At 42.3% G+C, this 22,511-nt stretch overlaps 1 protein-coding gene across 1 annotated transcript in view; it reads right to left on the bottom strand.

Moving 5' to 3' along the window:
• LOC126385387 (paxillin-like) overlaps positions 1-22,298 on the bottom strand; it is a 36,082-nt gene extending 13,784 nt beyond the window's left edge. The window contains exons 1-3 of the mRNA XM_050037025.1: positions 22,071-22,298; positions 334-515; positions 121-203 (exon numbers count right to left, since the gene is read on the bottom strand). Of these exons, the coding sequence (XP_049892982.1) occupies positions 121-203; positions 334-515; positions 22,071-22,083 (278 nt within the window). The 5' untranslated portion in view covers positions 22,084-22,298. The remainder of the gene's footprint in view (positions 1-120; positions 204-333; positions 516-22,070) is intronic.
• Between the last annotated feature and the right edge of the window lie 213 nt (positions 22,299-22,511).

Here is a 22,511-nt window from a genome sequence, read left to right as displayed (position 1 = left end):
CACAAACATGCTGCCAACTTAAGTTATCTATATTCCCAAAACGTCCCCTCACTTTTGGGAGTAGTTAATGTGAGACAGTTTATACACTGCTGATCCAACTAACAGGATTCAAAGTCCTACCTGTATACGTGGTCCTCTTCACCAATGGGTTGAGTTGGACTGCTGCTATCTCTAGACCAGGGACTTCTCTGAGCTGAGGAGGACTGAAAAGAGAAAGTAAAGTCACTATAGAGTACTCAGAGGACCAAATAAGGAAACTAATTTACACCTTTATTTATGAGTAAATGACAGTGCTTTAACAGAATAATTATTAGATTGTGTGTGAGCATTTACCTCTGTTTCATCAAGTCCGTTTAGGGTTTGCTCAGTGGGAGTAGGTGGGACTTGGGGTGGAGAGCAGAGGTCTTGCTGAGTCTGACCCCCAACAGGGAAGGAGTAAGCAGTCTCGTCAGACAGGAAGAGCGGACGCTTGGAAATGTGGGATGTTGTGGACTCAAGGTCCGCCAACAAAGCATCTGCGGAAATACAAAACAAAAGATCTGATAATCACAGGTCTGAAGTTAATTATATTCAGACAGGGTTGGGTGAAAGGACAATACAGCACTGCAAAACTCATCACCAGTTCCATTGCATACACACAGAGCAAACAATCGCAGCGTGTTTCGCAATCTCTCAAAATCCCATGTGCGCTGACATCAGGGGAGGTGGGGTTGTAAAAGTTGAATCATGCAGACGGTCATAGCCACTCCTTTGGTTACTCATTGACCCTCGTCTGCCTGCAGTCTTGACATGTCTTAAATCCAAGAGCCGCTGTCATGTCTGCAACCAGGTATTCATATTTAACAACTACACCACAACAGCTACAGCCGCTGCATGAAGGGGTCACTTGGTATTCTGACAGGAACACAGGCCAAGAAAACAACTACTGATTTAGCAGGCCTAACCAGCAGGTAGAAGACACATAACATTATAGGGGATTTAATGAAGAGCGCAGACTGTATTACTGAATACTTGGGCTTATTATAGAGCGCTCACTCACCACAGCAGGGTTTAGTTTCTCTTGCAGAATGTCACAAGTCCTAAAAAAATAAAACTCTAAATTTAACAAACTTACTCTAACAATAACTGCCTTATGTGAATAAACGGTTAGTACAAAATCAGTGTTTATGCGTAATTACATATATTCCATTACACAAATATATTTGAGGCTGTTAGGGATTATAGTGTTCTCAAAATGAAGTTCATAAACTAATGTAAAATTCAAGACAAAACCTAATAAAATGAAACCAAATAAGCCACACTTAGACACAGCAAACATACAGCTAAAGTACAATCAAATTTCCTAATCACAGAGCATATTGAAAAGGATTCAAACTGCACTTCAAAATGAGGTTTTTAATATTCTGTACATTACACTGCAATATTGCCAGTATTACTAAGATGTTCCAAACCCCAACTATTTCAAAGTTGCAGGGCAAGCAAGACAAAAACCATAACTAACCTAATATGGAGATGAGACGTACCTTAGAAAAAGACAAGATGTTACACCCAGGGAAGTGAAGAGGAGATAATACAGAAAAAGAATGAGAAGTGAAGGAGGAAGAGGGCAACCCAAACAGACTGTCTGCCAGGCAGGAACTGCCTTTCTTAACTCTACCATCAGCATAAGAGAGCAAGAGGAGCAGGAGGGGGAAGAGTGGGGTGCAACTGAGAACAGAGGAGAGGGTCAGGGTAGAGAGGAGAAGGAGGGGTTAAAGTTAATGGCAGCGGGTTAGGTTCACCCAAGTAAGAGATACTACTCACGCACTGAAAACACTGTGGCAAGCTGAGCACGTTACAGCAGGTGAAGGTAAAGTACGCTGTGCGGAAAGTTGAGGGCGAGCAGAGCTCTTATCAACAGAGGCATGCCCAACTAAGGGAGTGGTATCACAAAGGTATATAAAGGTGTAATCTGCCCCTCCTTCACACAGTCAGCACACTCTCTGCTTAGGTTACTTGTGACTCACACTTATACCATGTTTTGGTGTTACATTAAATTTAGTCTTTAGGTACAACAACAGTTAGATTTGAAAGATATGATTTCTTTTGTAAAGCACAACAAGATTTAATGAGGACACAACAAATGCTAGCAGAGTGTCATCAGTGCAGAAGTAACTTGGACTGCAATGTTTCCCAGACTGAGAGGAGACACAGCACAAGCAGACCCAGATCAATGCCAGATCCACTTGGCCAGACTTAGCATTAGCATGGCTAGCATGGCTAACATGCCAGTTGACGGGGTTTCACAGAGGAGACTCCGTTCAGAAGCCCGAGCACATACCACAGAGCTTCATTATGGACACAGCACAGCCCACTGTTTACACGACTGCAGCCAGCTCTGTGTGTGTGTGTGTGTGTGTGTGTGTGTGTGTGTGTGTGTGTGTGTGTGTGTGTGTGTCTGTCTGTCTGTCTGTCCTCATCTCTTACTTGGTAATTGCAAAAAACACACCCATAAAGAAGCAGAACCAACACAACTGTCAAACTTTATCATTTATACCATGTATGGTGTACAATAAAACCTGCTCCCTATTCAAAGATGGTTCAAATCAGCCAATGGACAGGTTAACACTGCAGTCTGTAGGCTTTACTTCTGGTCCACTAGAAGGGGAAGTCGGCCAACTTGTGAACTTGCTCAAAGAGGTTTCCTGTGTTTCAAACATAGAGGTTAAGACTTCTTCTTTACATTTCACACGATGCAGCTGATTTTAATCGTGATGACATCACCCACGACGCAGACAGAAAGGATGACATAGATGTCCTCCTCTACAATCTTCATTATGGTTTAAAAAAAAATCACACATTAAGAAAAAATACACTGGATCCGACAAGTCCAAACATCCATCTAAGATGAAGTGAGGACAGGTTTAAACATAATTTCAATTTCATCACTTCTGGGAAATTCTGCATGAATAAATAGCAGTCATATCTGAAGGCCTCAGTAGTCGGTACATGTATCTGCTACTGATGCCAGAACAAAGTTTTACTGCAGCTGGTGGAGACCTCAGTCAACAGATGTTAGTCCAGATGGTTTACACAAGAGATGTTAAACAACTTAGCTCTCGAGCTAAACTGGCTTTAACCCTGTTGATAAAGAATCTGCTGCTCCGAAATAGAGTTACGCTAAAACACAAACCTCCAGGCTACATGAAATACATATTCTGCTGGCTTGTGGGAGATCTGTGTACTAACTTTAATATCTAAGAGGTCTTGCATCAAAGTGAGGCGAGTTAATTGAAATCTGCTGCTCATTTCCCCTCAACAAAGCAGTTGGAATACAGTCCTTCAATTTAAAAGGATATAGCACAAACTATAGAAACCAGCAGCTTAAAGGGGTTGCCTTTATTTGCTGAACACTGCGTGCTGCTAGACATGCTCTGACCCATCCACAAACTACACAAACACACAGAGGTGTGTCAGCCTCTGCTGCCAAGGGAACATACCGGGACACAGAGACTCTAGTGCAAAGCACAGACAAGATCCCCAGTGACCAAAAATGGAACTACAGTACAATGAGTAACTCATAAGAGACACCCAAGCGCTCAATCTTAAATATGAGCCTCATGAATCATTCTCTGTAAGGAGGCAAGAACTTCTGGAGATAACTTTATGTGAGCATATTTTAGTAGGTATATATTTGGGGAATCGATGTAAGACAGGACTTGCATATGAGATATTGATGTGCTATGAGAACAAAGCTATATAAAACCTTAACAGACCCAAATCTCTGAGGAGGCAGTTGTGAGAAGGTGAGAGATCTACCTCTGCCAACCAAAAACAGGCTACATCCACATCTAACATCGATTAAACACAGTCTTTGAACAACGGGAAACACCAGCATTCTGTTAGCTTCCATGGCCACAGCACTTAATGTGACATGGCAGGGCACAGCTGGGCTTAAACAATGAGGAATGGCGGTGGGAGTGTCGGGAGAGATAGCGAGTGAAACTGGGAAGTGTGTGTGTGTGTGTGTGTGTGTGTGTGTGCGTGGTGCAGCAGGCAAATCCTCAGAGGCTAAAATGTGGGTTGACGCAGATTAAGGAGACTCCCTTCCTCCCAGATGAATGGTGTGCATTTTAATTACACGAACGCTGCTCCGCATGGGGCTCATTACAGGAAAGAGAGAGAGAGAGGGAGAGATAAAAAGGGGACCGGGAAGATTGGAGTGGGCAGAAGAGGGGATGAAAAAGACAGGAAAATTAGAAATGAAGGGAGGGGGATGCAGGAAAATGAGGGTATGAAAAGGAAACCATTTGAAGAGTCAAGCATGGGAACAGCAAAGGGAAGGACAGATGTTGGAATAAAACTGCAACTTTTCACAGTGAAATCAACGCAGAATATTAATATAACTGAGCAAAGCATTCCTGCAGCACTACTTTTACTCTTTGAGGTTTGATTAATACGAGTCCTGCACGTCAACAGAAGCAAGCCTCCATTATCCCTGACAGGACATCCTGCCTGCTTGACACTGCACACACTGCTTGAGGCTCTTTCAGTGCTGACCACTGCATAGAGTGAATCAATGCTGTCTACTTCTCAACACATCTCCTGTTTATTTAGCTGGTTCATTTCAGGAAACGCTTCCTATCTAATGTAATGTAACAAATCACAGCCTTTAACGACCTGCAGGGGGTGATGTTGAGTCGTGTGTGAGCGCCGAGCACACTCTTGGCTTTTTTTGTAATTCTAAGGGCTGGTATACAGAGCAGGCTTTATCTGCGATGTTCATAAATGCCAAGGCATTTCCTGAGATATGCGCTGACACCAAAGTGAAACTAACAGGATGAATATCAGCCCCGATATTCTGTCTGTGCAGCAAGTTTACCTGTGTTCCCTGACCTCCTTTCTGCGTCTCCCTACCCTCATTCCTTTAATTTCTTCCCTCTGTATCTGATGTGTTGCAAGGTGCACGCCGGCTGATATGAAATTCCTGACATGCCACAGCTCGTCTTCCAAATATGAGAGAGAGAGAGTGAGAGGCGGAGATAAATGTGAAGTGCACACCAGCTGAACAAGACAGTGTGATAATAAGACAGATGAGGGAACACAAAATGTCAGCTGTTGCAGACAAATTTTGTACATAATCCATGTGGAGTCTAAATGTAGTGTTTTAAAAAGGAAAAACAATCTCTATTGTAAGAAACAACCTTCACTTACAGCTCAGTGAGTGTGCGTCGACATGAAGTGACAGCCTTTCATGTTCTGTCGTAAGAGAGATGGCCTTTCAGCGTGACACAAGCTGACAGACCATCGCAAAGATGATGAGTCCCTCCTTTTGCTTCCACCAGAAGGGGAAAAAAAAGGAAAGAAGGACGAGATGGGCGCACTTACACTTTACTCCCCTCTGGGCTCGTGCTAGACAGCAGAAGGCCCGTGCCCGTGTTCATTTGGAGCGCTTCAGCGGGCACACAAGTGCAAAATTAATTCACACTAGAAACACACACACACACACACACACACACACACACACACACACACACACACACACACACACACACACAGGTGCAACAGAACAACAGTGCACACAGGTGCCTCCCAGCTAGGCTGTCCACACATACCAGAGACAGACTGAGGTATCCAGGCCCACTATAAATACCATCCCGCCCGACCCTGACCTGTGGGAGCAGAAACATACAGTAGATGATGGATGGCCGCACCGGTCAGAGCAACAGAAGAACATTACAGACCACCCAACCAGCTCATAGCATGTATTACAATACATTTGCTTTACCGTCTCATACACTTCAACACAGTATAAGGAAGCGCCTGGGTGGAGTTTTCTCATGTTCAGATCAATGAAATGCTACCAGTGCTATTAAATGGAAACGGCACCACAGCCCGCACTTACAATTAAGTCACAGAATACGACTGCTTACACAGCAGCTTGTACTCCACTCTACACTATTCAATACAATTACAGCTAAGTCTGTTTAGACACATGCAATCCAACACTTGAATAACACAGTGAGGCCCAGAGAAAGTCCGCTAACTGAAAACCTGAGTAATTCAACCTGACTGAATCCCCTGTTGTGTTTCCTTGACTTCTTACATGTTATAACAAAAGATTATCTTCAATGTTTTCCTGTAGTTTTATGCCTTTTTACAAATTTTAAGAAGACAGTGATTGCTGATAGAAGACATTGCTAGCGGTGTTACGAAAATGGTCAAGTGTGTAGGATTTAGGGACATCTATTGACAGGAAAGGAATAAAATATTAACAACTATGTTTTCATTAGTTAATAATCGCCTGAAAATAAGAATCATTATGTTTTTGTTACCTTAGAATGGCCTGTTTATATCTACATACAGAGCGGGTCCTCTCCATGAATCTATAATACCCAGATACCAGATCCCAAGATGTCACCTGTATAATGGTAGACTATAGAGTGCCCCGGGGATGACGATTTTCTGTAGGCTGATGCGGAAGTTGGCATCACACTGGTCCCCTCGTCAAAAAGCCTATAGGATTTTTCCATTGGATTTTGGACTACTGACGAAAATTAGCTTTATGACAAACAAATGTTTTTGATACTTCACATTATGTTCAGCGAGATCATCCTCACAAATGAACACCACTTTTAGGAGATTTAAAGCCTAAATGCAATTACCAGAAGTAAAAAGCTAACATTAGGCTATTAACAAACTACACCACGGTCGCATGACCAAACATTACCACTATAACAAGACTGATGACGTTCTGTAGTCTCATTCAGTCACTTGTTGGCAACCGCCTTTTTTAAGACACATAGAAGCTTTAAGTTCACGAGTAGGGTATCTACTGACATATTTAATGTCATAGAACAAAATGTAAAAGTCTCTTAAGCTTGTGTTAACCACAGACTCACAAAACCCTTTCAAAAAACCCTAACCCTAACCCTAACCCGCGCACACCCACACTATTTTCTTTAAAAACTATGGAGTTTACTGTGTACTTCAGAAAAGAAACTGAGAAGAGAAGCAGCGGTACCTTGGAGAACGGTCCCTAACTGCGGGGAGAGGCGAGAGGGCTTCGGAGGTCGGCCGCTTAACCTGGTCCGTCTCCTCTACACTTTGACTTATTTCCACCCTGCCAGCGGTACCGTGTAGAACGGTCCCTAACTGCGGGGAGAGGGCTTCCCCGGAGAATCTACCAAGCTCATGTTTTATTGGTGCCGTAGCATTGTTCCGACCTCTCATTGTTCCGACCTCTCATTAGTCCGACGTCCCGTTGTTCCGATATGTGATTTTTACTGTATTTGTGTACCATAGAGGATCAGCAACGCAACAAAAGTAGGCTACTGGTCGAGATGCAAGTGTCATAGAGAGGAGAGATTGAAACACCATAACCTCCTGTTATTAACTCTGGGGTCCGGGTTGTGTGGGGAGCTTTCCGCCGTACTGAATGGCTCCTGGCAGGCGTATTTCTACCTTGATGGTGCGCCGCGACCGGCTCTGGGTCAGCTGGCGAAGCAGGCTCACGGCTTATGTGTTTGTCACTTTCTTTTTCATTTTAACCCACACCATGATTTTTTCCTGACCCTAACCAAGTGGTTTTTGTGCCTAAACCTAACCAGACCTTAACCACAGGGCATCATGAACAATGGGTTTAATATGGTCGGAACAATGGGATGTCGGACCAATGGGCTGTCGGAAAAATGGGCAGACCCCGTTTTATTTGTGAATAGAAGATTATAGGTTAGGGTAGTATGACGCAGTTGTTTTGAGCAGAGTGGTGAGCGAGTGGAGCGGGATAAAATTTATGATGGAGCAGAGCGGAGCTAAGAATGCGCAGAACCAAGCGGAGCGGACAAGCGGCGCAAAGTGACAGGTCTGCGAGCGAGGAGCGGAAATTTTCACCTGCTCCGCTACGCTCACATGCTCTGGTAGAGACCAAACACAGAGCCAAAGGATGTATGAATATTAGACCTACATTTACCTGGGGGCCAGAAACACATAATATATTAATCAATATTGTTCTGTATCTCTGCTGGATGTGTAAATAAGCATGGTGCGTTAACAGCTTGCCCCAAAGTGGAAAGCAGAGCTAAATGGTAAACAAACATGGCGCCACACCGGTAAGGTAAGACAACATGTTTACGACATTTATCCTAACGATATGAGGCGGTCTTTGTGGAAAAAAAGCTTGTTTAGTGGACTAACTTTTCACTTGAAGGTTGCCTGTTCACTTACGTTGTAACAGGTCTGACGCTACTATGCGCCCCGGCTGTATCTAGGCTAACGGCTAACATGCTAACTATTATTTTTATGTCACTAGTCACTTGAAACAAATTTAGGACGATAGGAGACAGGTTGAAATCACCTCCTGGCCAAGCTCCATAGTTTGACACAAAGACATGAGAGGGGTAACTTAGGCATAAAAAGCTAACTATTTTTCAAATTACAACATCAATGCTCACCACAGAATAACCACTTTATTATTCGCATACTTCACCAAATTCATTTAAAATAAACGTATTATCAAACAGATGGCAATTAATGAAGTTAAGCTGTTTTACAGGTTGCAGCCACCCACAAGTGACAGCTGACTGCAGACATAGTCATGAGCTTGAAACCTCGCCTCTGATCATTTCCACCCAGAAAGTAACACCCATTTCAGCCCATGCGATGAGTCTACTTTCTCAGAAAGTACTGTACGTGTGACCTCAACAAATATGTATTAAAAAAAGCTGCATTCTACATTAATGTTTGACCTCAAGTACAATGCTCATGTCACCACAAAGCCGTCCACTGTATGGAGTAATTTTTATAGACACACAGTAGTTAAGATCCATTTACAGTCTGTAACTTGTGCGACTTAAGAGCACCATCTGTATCTTTCCTCTCTCAGAGTGCTCTTCATCTGTGAAAGGTCGTCCAATGTGCTTTTTGGCACGTTTACCTTACTGCACTTTTAATTTACCTTGAATTTTCTGTTGTTCAAACATAATAGCATCAAACACCTTTTCATGTGGGTGAATAACTCTATCTACTAAAGTAGTCTTGCCTCACAACTGAGCTTGAGCCACGCTGCATCTCTTTTTACACTGTTATAGTTAGAGCAGCGACACCTAAGAGTGGATGTGAGATTTTAGATCATTGCTTAATTTGTATTTTTATGTCTTCATTGCACCCGCTCAGACTTTCTGCAAGAGTGAGGCCACCTATAATGTCAGGCATACTGACATGCTAGTATTCTATCATTTCTTTTAAATCGCTACTTTGTGCAGCTCAAGAGCAAAACACACTCACTACAAATTATATCCAATATCACTTTGAAGAACAGTTTTTTTTTTATTTTGCATTTACAGTGAATAACATGCACTTTTTCGTTCCTCTTCTGCCTGCTTCTCAGTCACTTCTGATTATCTGCCTAATGCTTTTTCACTTTAAATCCTTTTTTTTGTAGCTGCTTTCATAGTGCTGTTATGGCTTGTGAGTTTAATCCTTGCTGCAGCCCAAATGCCCATGGGGACAATAAATATCTACTGAAATGAATCATTACATTTCACTAAATGAATTGAATTAATTAAAGGATTTTTGACTGTATGAATAATGTATCAACCTCTTCATACGACTACGAGAACTGAATGACAAAAGTGAGAGGAGACTGTCTGAAACTGAAACCGTACGAGTACAAAAGATAAAGCACACTCCTCTTGCCGTCTCCCACCTACCTCCCCTCTCCTATTCCCCACAGAGCGAGGCTTACAAAGAACACAGAGGTAGTTTGTGGGCGCAGAAGCTTTCCTGTGGTTTACATGTTGCCCCTGTGGTTATTTTGAGCATCTGTGTGCATGCAACAGCGGTGAAAGCAATGTTTCAGCAGCGCTGAGGGTACATTTATTAAAGACAAAATGAAAGATTGCTCATGTTTATTTGAATCGCAAACAAAAGCAATACAGTATGTGTTTTAGTATTTTACTTTTGACTGAAAATAACATCTAAAACTAAATCCACACACTACAGGGCCAAAAAGGAAACTAAAAGTTTCCCTGAAGTCCCTGAATGTCTGTATAGAAGTCATTCATCCAGTTTTATGATAGCAAGTGGAAGTAAAACTATCCACTGAACTATAGTTGGGAAATTTAAGACATTTTACCATTCATTCAAACAACGTCTTCAGCAATTTCTCCTGTGGCAGCGCCAAGTGAGAGACAGTTTCATCTACTGGTGTGACTGAGGCCACACTACAGGATGACATACTGTTTTTACACTTTAAGATTTTTAAACCTGAGTTGTATGACGGAAGTGATGCCCAATATTTGGGTTTTTATAATTCCATTATTTTAAAAATTCTGCTAGCCTGAGATCACTACACCAAACTGCAAACACAAGTTAGTCTGGAACCTCTCAGTTCATTTTGGATTCCCAAGCAATGTTATCAACAGACACAGACCAAAAGATAGAGCTACAACCAATCAGAGCAACGAAACATGTGCCATAGCGCTGAACCACGGATAAATGTAATCAGACTACAGCGTGCAGAGATAAGCTGTGATGGTGTAGCATAAATATGTCTGTCAACGAGTGTTGCTGTTTTGCCGTCAGAATTTGAAAATGGTACTTCAACACAGTTCCACGTCAGCGGCAGCCATCTTGGTTGTTTTCAAAAATGCCTCAAATGTCCTGAGCCTAGAAAATAAGAGAGCAGAGTCTCTGCAGATAAACACACCACCACACACTGTTGTGCGTCATAAATGATGAGAAGGAGAAGGAATACTCCTGTATGAGTCTACACATTGTTTCCCAGGAAAATTCTGCACAGTATATCTTTAAAGCATCGAATTAAATTTAGATAAAACATGCACAATTACACTTTATGCGCCTAATAATTGTGATTTTTGGTCTTAATTTGAGTTTTAACGGAAAAAAATCTTATCTTAAGCTCAATGTTCTTGCTTTGTCTGGAGCTTTAAACTCCATCTGTTGATTAAGACTATGAGATATGGTTGAAAGCTCAAAAAAAAAAGAAAAAAAAAAGATAATAATAAAAATTATCAGATTGCAACTATCATAACCCAGACCCGGTTAAGTGGTAGAAAACAGAAGGCTGGAGAGATGGATGAATGGATAGATGGACTGTTTTTTCCCCTTCTCCTAATCAGTTCTGTCTGGTTCTGTCTTCTCTGGGTTGAAGTAGGTCACAGCACCAGAAACAAGCTGCTCTTTGTCCCCCTCCGGCAGGACGAGGACAGAGGGACGAGGATGGAGAGGAGGGTTTGTGAGGTCTGCAAAACAGGCCAAATCATTCCACTGGAAAACAGTCAGCTCGGCGTGGGTGCCAGAGCCTGCATATGTGTGTGTGTATATGTGTGTATAAACTCCTGTTAAGCCAACACCCCTATAAACCTGTAAAGTAGTAATCCTGACCTAAGCATCACCGATGCTGTCATTAACTCGAGTGGGGTCTAGATCGGTCTTCCTGAATGATCCTCTTTAACAAGCCAGATGCTGATTGTAAATCCAACTGAAGCACAGGCAATATGAAGCACACACACACGCGTATAATAATGCTCACTTTCCTTCACATGTGCACACTCACTTGTCCGCACCCCCTCAACTTCCCAATTCATCAAAGGCCTTCATTGTGGTGGCTTTATATCCCAAATAGGGCAGTACCAGCAGTGTGTTATTTACTATTTAAACCCACGCCAAGGCCAGAGGAAACCTGCTGGGCACGAACCCATTTCCTAATAAAAGGAGTGGTGTGTTATCTAAGCCTGCAGCCACGCCAACCATACAACCTCTTAGAAAAATGACATTTAGAAGCCAATTAGGGGAAAGCCTGAAAAACCATGCAGGTGCATTTGAAAGGCCATCTGACACTTTGAGAGCTCGATTTCATGCGACAAATAGGCATTCATTGAACTGAAGCACAGGACCCACGATCTCAACAGCAGGTACCTTTTGTTGCACTGAGGTAGCACCAATTTAATTTTGATTAAAATTAAAATACTGCGGCACAATTATCTCCCATGCAAAACTGTTAGACCAGCTGTTTTCCTGTTACAGCTTGCATCAGAGGATCAGCAGCGTCGCATCAACCGAGCTGTCAGTCACTGTCAGACCGAGTGCCGGGATAAGAATCTCACAAAGTCAGCAGGGAACTCAATTCATCAGAGCACAGCACGATAGTGGAAGGCTGCTTTAGGCATATCCCTAACACATGACACAGAATGTGTTACAACTGCACCTTATTTTGCTTAATTTCTTCAGTGACAACATGCTACATCAAGCTAATGAGCTGTTCCAGTTGCCTGGAAACAAAATGGAAAACAGCAAGAAAAAACAACAACAACAGGATTTAATAAGAGCAAAAGCAAGCCGGTTTCTTCTGCTCACATTTAGGAAGTTGCTGAAAATAGGACAGGATGAGGCATGTCCACAAGTTTGTATGACTAACATGATGTCTGCGACCTACAATAGGCTATTCTGTCTGTTCACAGCAAAGAATCCTCCTGACTGCCACTACAACAGAGAGGTCACAAAGGGCACTTCCTGTCATGAAACATGTGCCCAGCTGGACGAGAAGCTGACCAATAAAAAGGGCTCAATGAGCTCAGCTGACAAAAAGCAGGACAGGGTAACATGACTGGTACATGTAGTAACTGTAGGGCTGGGCATTTGATTGAATTTTATTTTCAATTATGATTTTGGAGATAAAACAATTATCAGTAGACAGCAGACGGTACGTAGAGTGTGTGTGTGTGTGTGTGTGTGTGTGTGTGTGTGTGTGTGTGTGTGTGTGTGTCCATGTTTGATGGCTTTAGATTGCAACCTCGACTTGGACTTAAACGCCGATGGCTCGTGACTTAACTTTTAGACTAAACATCTAAATACTTGAGTCCTTCCCCCAAGTCCAAAGATAAAAAAGTATGTTATTTAAAAAGTGTCATGAATCGATTCATTTCCCCTTCATTTCCTGAATCAACTAACTTTAAGGTTACTCATTCCCAGCCAGTCGACATGTAATTCCCCAGATGATACACTTTGTTTAATCCAATCCGACAGCATCCAATCAAATTGCAGGAGAGAACCATGAAGAACTCTGGTTACGTTACTGAGCACCAGTTGGAAAAAATGATACCAAACATAATTTTGTCTGTGTTGAAAAACAAAAACACAAATTGCAGAATGCAAAATATGCAGGTCAAAAATTACAGCTGGAAACACAACAACTTCCGACTTCGCTTGACATCTGAATTTGCATGAAGAACATAAAGTCGAGGGTAATATTAACAAAGTTAATGAGCTAATGTGGTGCTATGAACTAATTGTGGTACTGGTAAATAGTCAAGTCAAGTCAACTTTATTTATACAGCACTATAATACAAACAAAGTTGATCCAAAGTGCTCTTACAGCACACACAAAAAAAAGAACACAAGCAAACGAGAAGAGAGAAACACAAAAATTTGGGAGATAACAGACCGACATGCGACACAGACAGATAACAGTCATGACAACATATCACTTCTTCTTTCTTTTTATACTGTCACCACAGTGTGACAGTAATACCAACAAAGACAGTCACACTATATGCAAAAGGCGATAGAATAAAAGCATGCTTTAAGACGATTCTTTATGGGATGGTGGGAGGAAGAGAATCCAAGAGCTTTGGGGCAGCGCCAGAGAAAGTCCTGTCCCCGCAACCCTTAGTCCTGGATCTCTGACAGACACAAGTCTTTGATCAAATGATCTCATTTCTCTCATGGTATGGTACGGGGAAAGAAGCTCTATAATGTAAGAGGGGGCGAGGCCGTTTAACACTTTGTAGAAAAACATCAGAATCTTAAAAGGTATCCTGTAGCTAACAGGCAGTCAGTGTAGGGAGGCAAGAATGGGTGTACTTTTTTGACCTTGTTAAAACTCTTGCTGCTGCATATTGGACTAGCTGAAGACAGGATAAACAAAAATGAGTAATACCAGAATATAACGAATTGCAATAGTCGAGGCGGGAGGAAATGAAGGCATGGATGACTTTCTCGAGCTCAGAGATACAGAGCACTGATCTGAGTTTGGAGAGTGCGCAACAGCATGAAAATTAATTTTTCTACATGATTGATTTGTCTGTCAAACTTCAATTCGGAATCAAATATGACTCCAAGATTTTTAACATGAGATTTAACAGAAGGTACTAAGGGGCCAAGATGAGGAAAAATAATTCTGGTCAAATAGTGTGACATGCTATGAAAGTGCAATGTTAGCCAAACATTTTTATGATGAAGTTCAGTTGCACTTTATGAAGCATTCCTGATCTATGTACATTTAAAATATTATTACTCTGTTGTTAAAATGGTATTACATTTGGTTAAGAACACATTTTGACTTGTTTGGGACTTAAAACTCGAAGTTTAGGACTTGAGACTTGACTCAGGACTTCCCTGTCATGACTTGGGACTTAAATGCAGAGACATGAGACTTAATTGTGACTTACGAAACAATGATTCAGTCCAACCTGTGGTACAGTGTGTGTGATGGAGCAAGAGAGCATGATGGTGAATGTGGTGCATGTGGTGAAAGTGGACGTGGAGTTTTTAAGCTGTGAATTTTTTTCATACAGTGCAGTTTGCAGTTTGTGCACAAAGAAAAGCTGCAGCTCGTCACAACCAACAGGAGTTTCCTGTGTCTCGTCTCCTGGCTGCTGAGTAGAGTGACAGGGGTCAACTAGAGACAACAACAAAGTGTACACCCTGTGCTTTCCGACCACGGACGAGAAGCTGAAGCAGGAAAAGCTAACGTGTAATAAATCCAGTGCACCCCTTTCCTTAAGAGCCATACCCTTTACCTTGAAGCCCATCCTAACTCAGGTAACACAACCAATTAATGCAACCGCTTACCCATTCAGCAAATTTTATTCAATTAATTTGATGATTAATATGCATTTTTTTTTACTGCAACAAATGCATGATGTGTTCAAAGTCAGTAACTAATCATGATAAATAACTGTGATCTCGATACTGACCAAAATAATCATGATATGAGTTTTGCCATAATCGAGCAGCCTCAGTAACTATACTGTGAGACATGCTGGTCTGTAACTAAAACAACACAGATCCTACCCACAGCCAGATTTTCCTTGAATCCCTGAGTCTTAATATGTTTTTTGGCTTAAATGCCTATTTTCACATAAACCCTGGTTCCAAAAATCTACAGTAGTTTTTCTGATATCAACCCTGCAGGCTGTTGTTATGGTGCGCTGGGCCCATGAGAGATGACATGACGCTTGGCTGAGTGTAGAGCTGTCGCTGCTTAGTCAGCTTCCCCTTCAGAGCTGTCTGTCCACACCAGCAGTCTGTGATCAGGAGCGTTTTTGTATGCCTGTTTTGAGCGTGCGCAAGTGTGTTAGTGTGTGTGTGAATACACCATATGTTTCAAAGCCCTGCGGGGTTTTAATTTTAAAGTCAAACAGATGGACAAACCCTGGAGGAGATACAAGGGATTCTCTCGAGCCTTCAGATGCTACATTGATTCTGTGTGTGATTTATATGCCGCTCACAGGAGACTTATCATCTAGCGAAGGCTTGCCCTTTGTTGCATAAAGCCCAGGGTTACTGAACATGTAATTTGTAACAACTTGCCAGATTTTTGAGCTCAATTGAAGAGGAAGTTAACTGTTAATTTTAGATAACGGGAACTTCCATGTCCGGGCTGACTTTACACTTAAAAGGGTACTCCAGTGATTTAGTAATGCATTTCCATACATTTGGGGAACTTATAAGAGACAGATAAAAATAGGAATGGCCATAATTAAAGCAACAGAGGCAGAGATATGTTGACTTTTATTCCCTAGTATGAGTCAAGCTTCACTTCCCATAATGCACCTCCATAGCATCTTTTGTTCAACTTTCTCTGCCTGGTAAATTCCCTGGTCTTTAAAACCACACCCTCAGTTTCTTCATCTCACTGGTTAAAACGTTAAATCTTATTTGTTCCATCAGCACAGAAAGCAGCTAAGCTAAGCAGCTAACAGCTGTAGCTTCATACTTGGCAAACAGACACAAGATAAGGTAAAACTTTATTTATCCAGAGCAAAATTGCTGAAGACATGGGAGTGGTATCACTCTTCTCATCTACCTCTTGCCAAAACAGCCAGTGAGTGTATTTCCCGAAATATCAAACTACTACTGTCTGTCTCAACCAAATGTTTCAGATGAGACAGACGACATAGCGCTGGGACACGTTTTTCGATTTCCCTAAAGGCATTCCATTTTTAGGATTCTGTTATTCTAATCCAGTGGTTTTCAACCAGGGATCCTTGAGAGATTGCCAGGGGGTCCCTAGAAAAATGAGGAATAGCTTGTTTTCACTGTTTGATTCACTTTCAAAGTCAGCCCAATGTAACTAAGAGTCATAAGAGTGACTATTCTGATCAAAGGTTTCACTTCCTACATGGTTATCTCCTCAGCTGTAGTTGACAACTAAAGAATTCTGGTCTGAATTCCAACCACAGTCTTCTCAGATGGAGGTCCCTGAAGTGAAATCTTTTCAAACGGGGGTCTATGACCTAGTGTGCATCAATTAAGGGGTCCTTGACGCGACAAAGGTTGAGTACTATTGTCCTATTCGACACTCTACAGTATTGTTATTTGTATTATTTGTCTATAAAAAAGGTTTGGTGTGTTTTATGCATGTTTGTAATTCCAATGGGTTTGGTTGAATGATGTTTTACCCATGGACTTTTTGTGATACAAAAACAGCTTGTGACAACTTTTCTTACCATGGATAAAATATAGACCTACATAGATGCTTGTTAATAATCATAGGCTCTGAATCCAATGCCTGACAAAGCGCTGTGAAACAGTAGTACAGAAACAACATACTAGCTCCAAAACATCAAGTTTGAGATTTAAATTCATGAGATTTATATTCATTTTTCAATTCTTTAAAGGGATAGCACAGATTTTTACAGTGTTTTACCATCAGTACATGGTGGTCTGCACGCCCCCAGTTTCAACAAGCAGACAGGAGTGCCAACACAGGCAATGTACTTCGGTGGGCAGGGGCAATAGCAAAACATATTTTAGTCACCTAAAATCATCTAAATTAGTTCAAGTGTGCACTATACTGAGGATATTTTTGCTGCTTTACATTGCCGTCAGACAGCCCATTACCTTGGCACTACATTTTCTCAGCCGTAAAACATCTATATTCCTATGCATAAGCACAACTTAGCCACTCACTGTAAAACATCACAGATCAGCTGTTTGGGTCAGACTTTCAGCAGTTTATGGAAAACACAACAGATATAGTGATTATGACATGAACAACAAAATGTCGTTCACTGCTGAGACGACACGTTTATGAACCGGAGTAGAGAGAAGAACTTTTACAGACGGAGACTGAACGGGCCGAAGGACAGAGATGTTTAGGAATATGGAAGTTCTACAGTTGAGAAGATGTAGTGCCAAAGGAAAGGGCCGTCTGATGGCAAAGTAAAGCTGTTAAAATATTCACAATATAGCATCCACTTAAACTGGTACTGATTTTTTTTGGTAGGACATTTTTTAAGTAGCTTAAATATGTTTTGCTGCTGCCCTTGTCCACAGCAGTTCATTGCTTAGCTTCTGTCGTAGTACTCCTGTCTGCTTCTCCTAACTGGGAGCACACCAACTGACATCTACCGTAGGTAATACACTGATTATAGATAGGTACCTCAAAAAAATTCAATCCCTTTAATGTCATTTAAAACAAAAGAATAGTCAAATCCAAAAATTAAGAATCAAATACCTACCCAATGAGACACTCGAATGGTCAAATATTCAGGTCCAGCCCTACAAATTTGTGATTTCTAAACAAGGGTTACGCATTTTGCAGAACTACTTCATTGATTCCTTCAAAACCTGAAATAATTCACTGGTTATCATCACACTGTATGCACAGTGGAGTTACTGATTCATCAATGCATCATAAGTCAAATGAAGATGAAGGTTGATTATCGCTGAGAGCAACACTGACTGACAAGGCCATGCTGCTCGTGGGCAGAATGGATATCATGTTGATATACAAACAGTGTCCCTGATAGAGTGAAAAACCACCACTCAGGCATAAATGACATTGTTGTCACAGTCTGATAGGGAGTATCTAGAGGAAATGTCAAATGTCCACACATGAGCCGTCTGACGTTCCTTTTGGTGTATAAACAATGAACCAACCTAAATTTAGACTTGGTTTAGTATCTAGGCTACATCAGATCTCATTTGGAGTAAGTAAAGGACTACTTCGCCCACGCCCACTCCAAGAGTGACATTTCCAACGCTGAAGCTGCTGTGCTGACAGGGCTCTAGGGAATCACTTCACTTCAAATGATGCCACCAAAGCCACAGTAAAACAAATCAGTGAGAGAGAAACAGAGCAGTTACTGTATTTGGAGACATGAAAAGGAAATAGTGAAAAGGTATTGTGGATCAAAGTCAGTAAAAGGAAGTTAACTTTGGAGGCTAGTTGACATTCATGTCTTGTTGGTGCAGGCCCAGAGCAGTGAAGCACGGAGCAACGCTCGGCAGCGCTGATAGCTGAGGAGGGGAGGTCAATGAAAGTTTGCCTCAGAACATGCCAGGCGTCTAAACTGCAGAGATTGCACAAATAATAGGAGACACAAAAGATATGAATCCATGTCTAGCATAATAAAAGAAAGCTTTTGTATCCAGTTCCCGATTTAAAAAACTTGATAATTGCAGGCGATCAAGCATCACAATCTGCCATGATCCAAATGTTCCTAAAGGCTAATCTGCTCTCCTGCAAACTCAGCCCGCTTTAAACTGTCAATAGATTGCAGCCTGCAGCTTCCTATGTGGTTCACCACAGGAATGATGGGGAGTGGGGAGAGAGGGCGGGGCAGTGCAGTGTTTAAGGAGGATAAATTTTGGCTGAGGCCCAATCCCTGCATGTGGGCCTGATTCACCCCGACGCCCTGCCTAGTGTGAGCAGCGCTAGTCTGCTCCCACGGCTGGCTCTGAAGGAAGCATGGGGATAAGGCAAATTAAGAGTGCGCACATGTGCGGATCACAGGAAAGACACTTTTATGGAGGAAGCAAACCTGCCAGTCAGAGTCACTGCTGTCAGGTCCCTGGTGTTGGATATAGGAAGACTGTGAGAATGAACAATAAAAGTGAGGGAAGAGGGAAAGAGAGATGGAAGAGCCGCTTGGTGGAAGGTTTCTAGGTGCTGCTGGCTCAGCGCTTAAGAAGAAGGACTCCTCTGCTAAAAATACATGTAGGTTTCGTCGTCCTCTCTGGGGTCCGAGGTGGATGGCTCTCTTGCACTGCCTCGCTTCAGTCCTTTAAGAGGCACTTCTTTAGATTCCCGACTGCATTAAAACCACTTTAAAACATCAACACATTCCATTTTCATAAACACATGGAAGAAAGATGTCCCGCAGTGACTCTCATCCCAGTAACGTCCATAAGCACAGAGCACTGAACACTGAACAGTGAGGTATCTGAAGCCTTTATTTCTCTAGGTTTATGTGCCACAGTTTTACAGGTCTCTGCTAAAACGATGACAGAATTTACAACCCTGTGACATGATAATTACACTGGGTTGTGTAACGCTCCTTTTTTAAGCAGCTACTTTAAGGAAAGCCCTTCACCCACGTAAGCTGAGAAGGTATCCATAAATATTGACTGGATATAGAATGACCAATGTTCTTGGTACAGTCTCACTCTCACCACCAAGATGTCAACCACAGAGCTGGGTTTTGGTCCAAATTAGATATATCCAGGCGTTCTGCTGCGGAGCAATCATGACGGCAACGACTAAAAAGACACTGTGCTCAAATTGCTTTTTTAAATTAACCAGGCCAGTTCAGATAGCCTCGCCCTACCTCGAATGGGAATGTGTTAAGATTCTGCAGAACAGAACTATACCTCTTATCTGACAGCAAGTCCACCTGCACCTCACAGCGGGTGGTAATTGGAAGGCTTTTGCAACACATTTATCATCTTTGACTTTATGAATGCATTCTGGTGTCTTTTTTAGCATCCAATGAACCCGACTCCAATGCATTTCACGGATGTCCTGCTAAACTTAACCTTACAGTTGCCGGGGTAAAACTCAAAGCCTTGTAAACACAAATGGAACAGTCCATGCTTGTAAATGAACACAAAAAGCAACCAAGCCTGAATCCTGCACTGTGCGAGCTGTGCTACTTCAGTGATTTCCTTCTGTTTTTAATTAGGCTGCACACTTTACATCACTGAAGGGGGTCTGCATAGTTGCTCCTATAAATTATTCTACAGCACTAGAAGAAACTTGTGAAAGATCCTGCATGGTTTGCGGCAGTCTTACTGTGATCACCACATGCACTGCCAACATGGATGGATTATGTGTCAGGGGCCCGCATGTACAAACTGTCACTCAAAACTGAGACTCAAAATGACCACACAGAGATACAAAACAATCAAAAAAGACACCAAAATACCTCAAAGAGACACAATTTGACCTTTCAGAAGGCATAAAATGACAAAGACATGCAAAAAAAACTACAAAGAGACACAAAACAGCTACAAGGAGACATGCAACGACCAAAAAGACGAAATATATAGACACAAAATAAGTACAAAGAGACGGAAAACAACTACAAAGTGACACAAACAACTACAAAAGGACACAAAAGGAGCAAAAAAGACAGCACTATTCTCCAAAAAGATACAAATTGACCTTTAAGAAGACTGGAAAAATGACAGGCATGCTAAAGAACTACAAAGAGACACAAAATGGCTACAAAGAGACACAGAGCAGCTACAAGAAGACAACACAATGATATACCTCAAAAAGACACAAAAGAAAAACAAAAAGGCACAAAACAACTACAAAAAGGAATAAAACCAAGAAACACACAAATATACCCCTAAGAAGCACAAAATGGCCTCAAAGAGACACCAAACAACCATAAGGACATGAAAAAAATCACACAAAGAGACACAAAACACAAGCCGACAACTACAAAGAGATGCCAGCACAAAGTCTGTGTGTCTTGCTTCTGTGTAGGAGATGTGGTGGGCCCTTTTGCATGTCTGTGCCCAGGTGCCCAGCTGTCTCATTATCCGCCCATGACTGTCTAGCTAAAACAAAGTGCAAAGGGTGTTGAGCTGGCAATAAGAATTTTAAACTACTACAATAATAGCAAAAGGAGCTGTCACTGAGGGAATCTGGAGAGCCGGGATGGTGTGTGCATCAAGAACATTGTGCTGAGCTCTTCACATCGTCCCTGTCACCACAACCTGGCCTCAGGCATTACATTTTCTGCTGTCATCAAGTGTGCTAGAATTCACAGAGTTGAGCTCATCTGCACAGACACAGCTCTCATGGATTCACCTGCTCCTGTATATGTGGGCTAATAATGCACTAATGTGACAATGTGCTGAAATAAGGGTAACATTTAAGCTGAAAACAGTTTCAAGGGGCTGCAGACCATTGAACGACTGGAAACACTGTCTCAATACTGATTGTTTCATGTTGTTTATACCACTGAAACCAGCTCCCACCTGCAGCAGAGGCAGTTATGTAAGCCTGACAATCACCAGGAGGGGCTCGTTAGGTCAGTGTCTCATCAAATGCCAAATGACTTGAGGTCTAATTTATATATTTCCGCTGGTTATGAGCATGAAAAAGTTAGAGGAGCCTTACAGTAGATTATCATGCCCAGATAAGTGATGTGGAGGAATTGTGAGAGGAATAACTCGCCCACAATCACTGCCAACACACCGACCACAGCGCTACGTCCTCTCACACACCTTTTTCCTTCACATACACACCCGCTAACACACATGTTAATTGGGCTAATTATCGCAATGAGTCTGGTAGCAGGGCTTCCTCATGTAAGCACGCGGGGCCTTTCTGGGCATGTAACCTCGCGCTGAGCTCAGCTGAACCGGGATAACTTCACCTACCTGGACACACACTGCTGACCCGAACACACAACTACAGTCAACAACCCTATTAAAAACCACCATAGGTTGACTACAAAGCTAACGCCAGCAGTGTGTGGTAGCGTTGTAACAATACACACACGCGCGCGCTGTGTAAATGTTGCATTCACGGCGAGCGAACTTACCTAAATCATCCATGTTGGCCGGAAATCGTTCCTATGCTGAGAACCGGACCGGTCCTCCTCTGTCGATCACAGCTGGACTGTAAAGCAGCGGATTCAGCTCCTAGTCGCTGAGTCTCCGTACACAGACGACCCTCGCTGAACGCAGTGAAGTTTTCAAGTTCCCCTGCTGCTCGACGAGCCTCAAACACTCTCACAAACACACACATACCCTGCTGCCCCCCTGGAGTCTCCAACAGCCCACATCCAGCCCCCTGCCTGCCCACCAGCCGCCACACACAGGGACCAGCGACATCTAGCGGCACACAGCGGGACTGGACACTCAGCATACAGTGTATACTCAATTTAATGGTTAACTTCTAGTATTGGGGAAGCTACATGGGACAAGTTAAACTACAGTAAAGCTACTCTAGGAAGGACTCTGTACTGATTTAAACACAACAA

The sequence above is a fragment of the Epinephelus moara genome, chromosome 24, assembly GCF_006386435.1.
Source record: "Epinephelus moara isolate mb chromosome 24, YSFRI_EMoa_1.0, whole genome shotgun sequence".
Lineage (NCBI taxonomy): Eukaryota > Metazoa > Chordata > Actinopteri > Perciformes > Serranidae > Epinephelus > Epinephelus moara.
The sequence above is the reverse complement of the archived record's forward strand: the minus strand, read 5'-3'. Positions and strand labels throughout refer to the sequence as shown.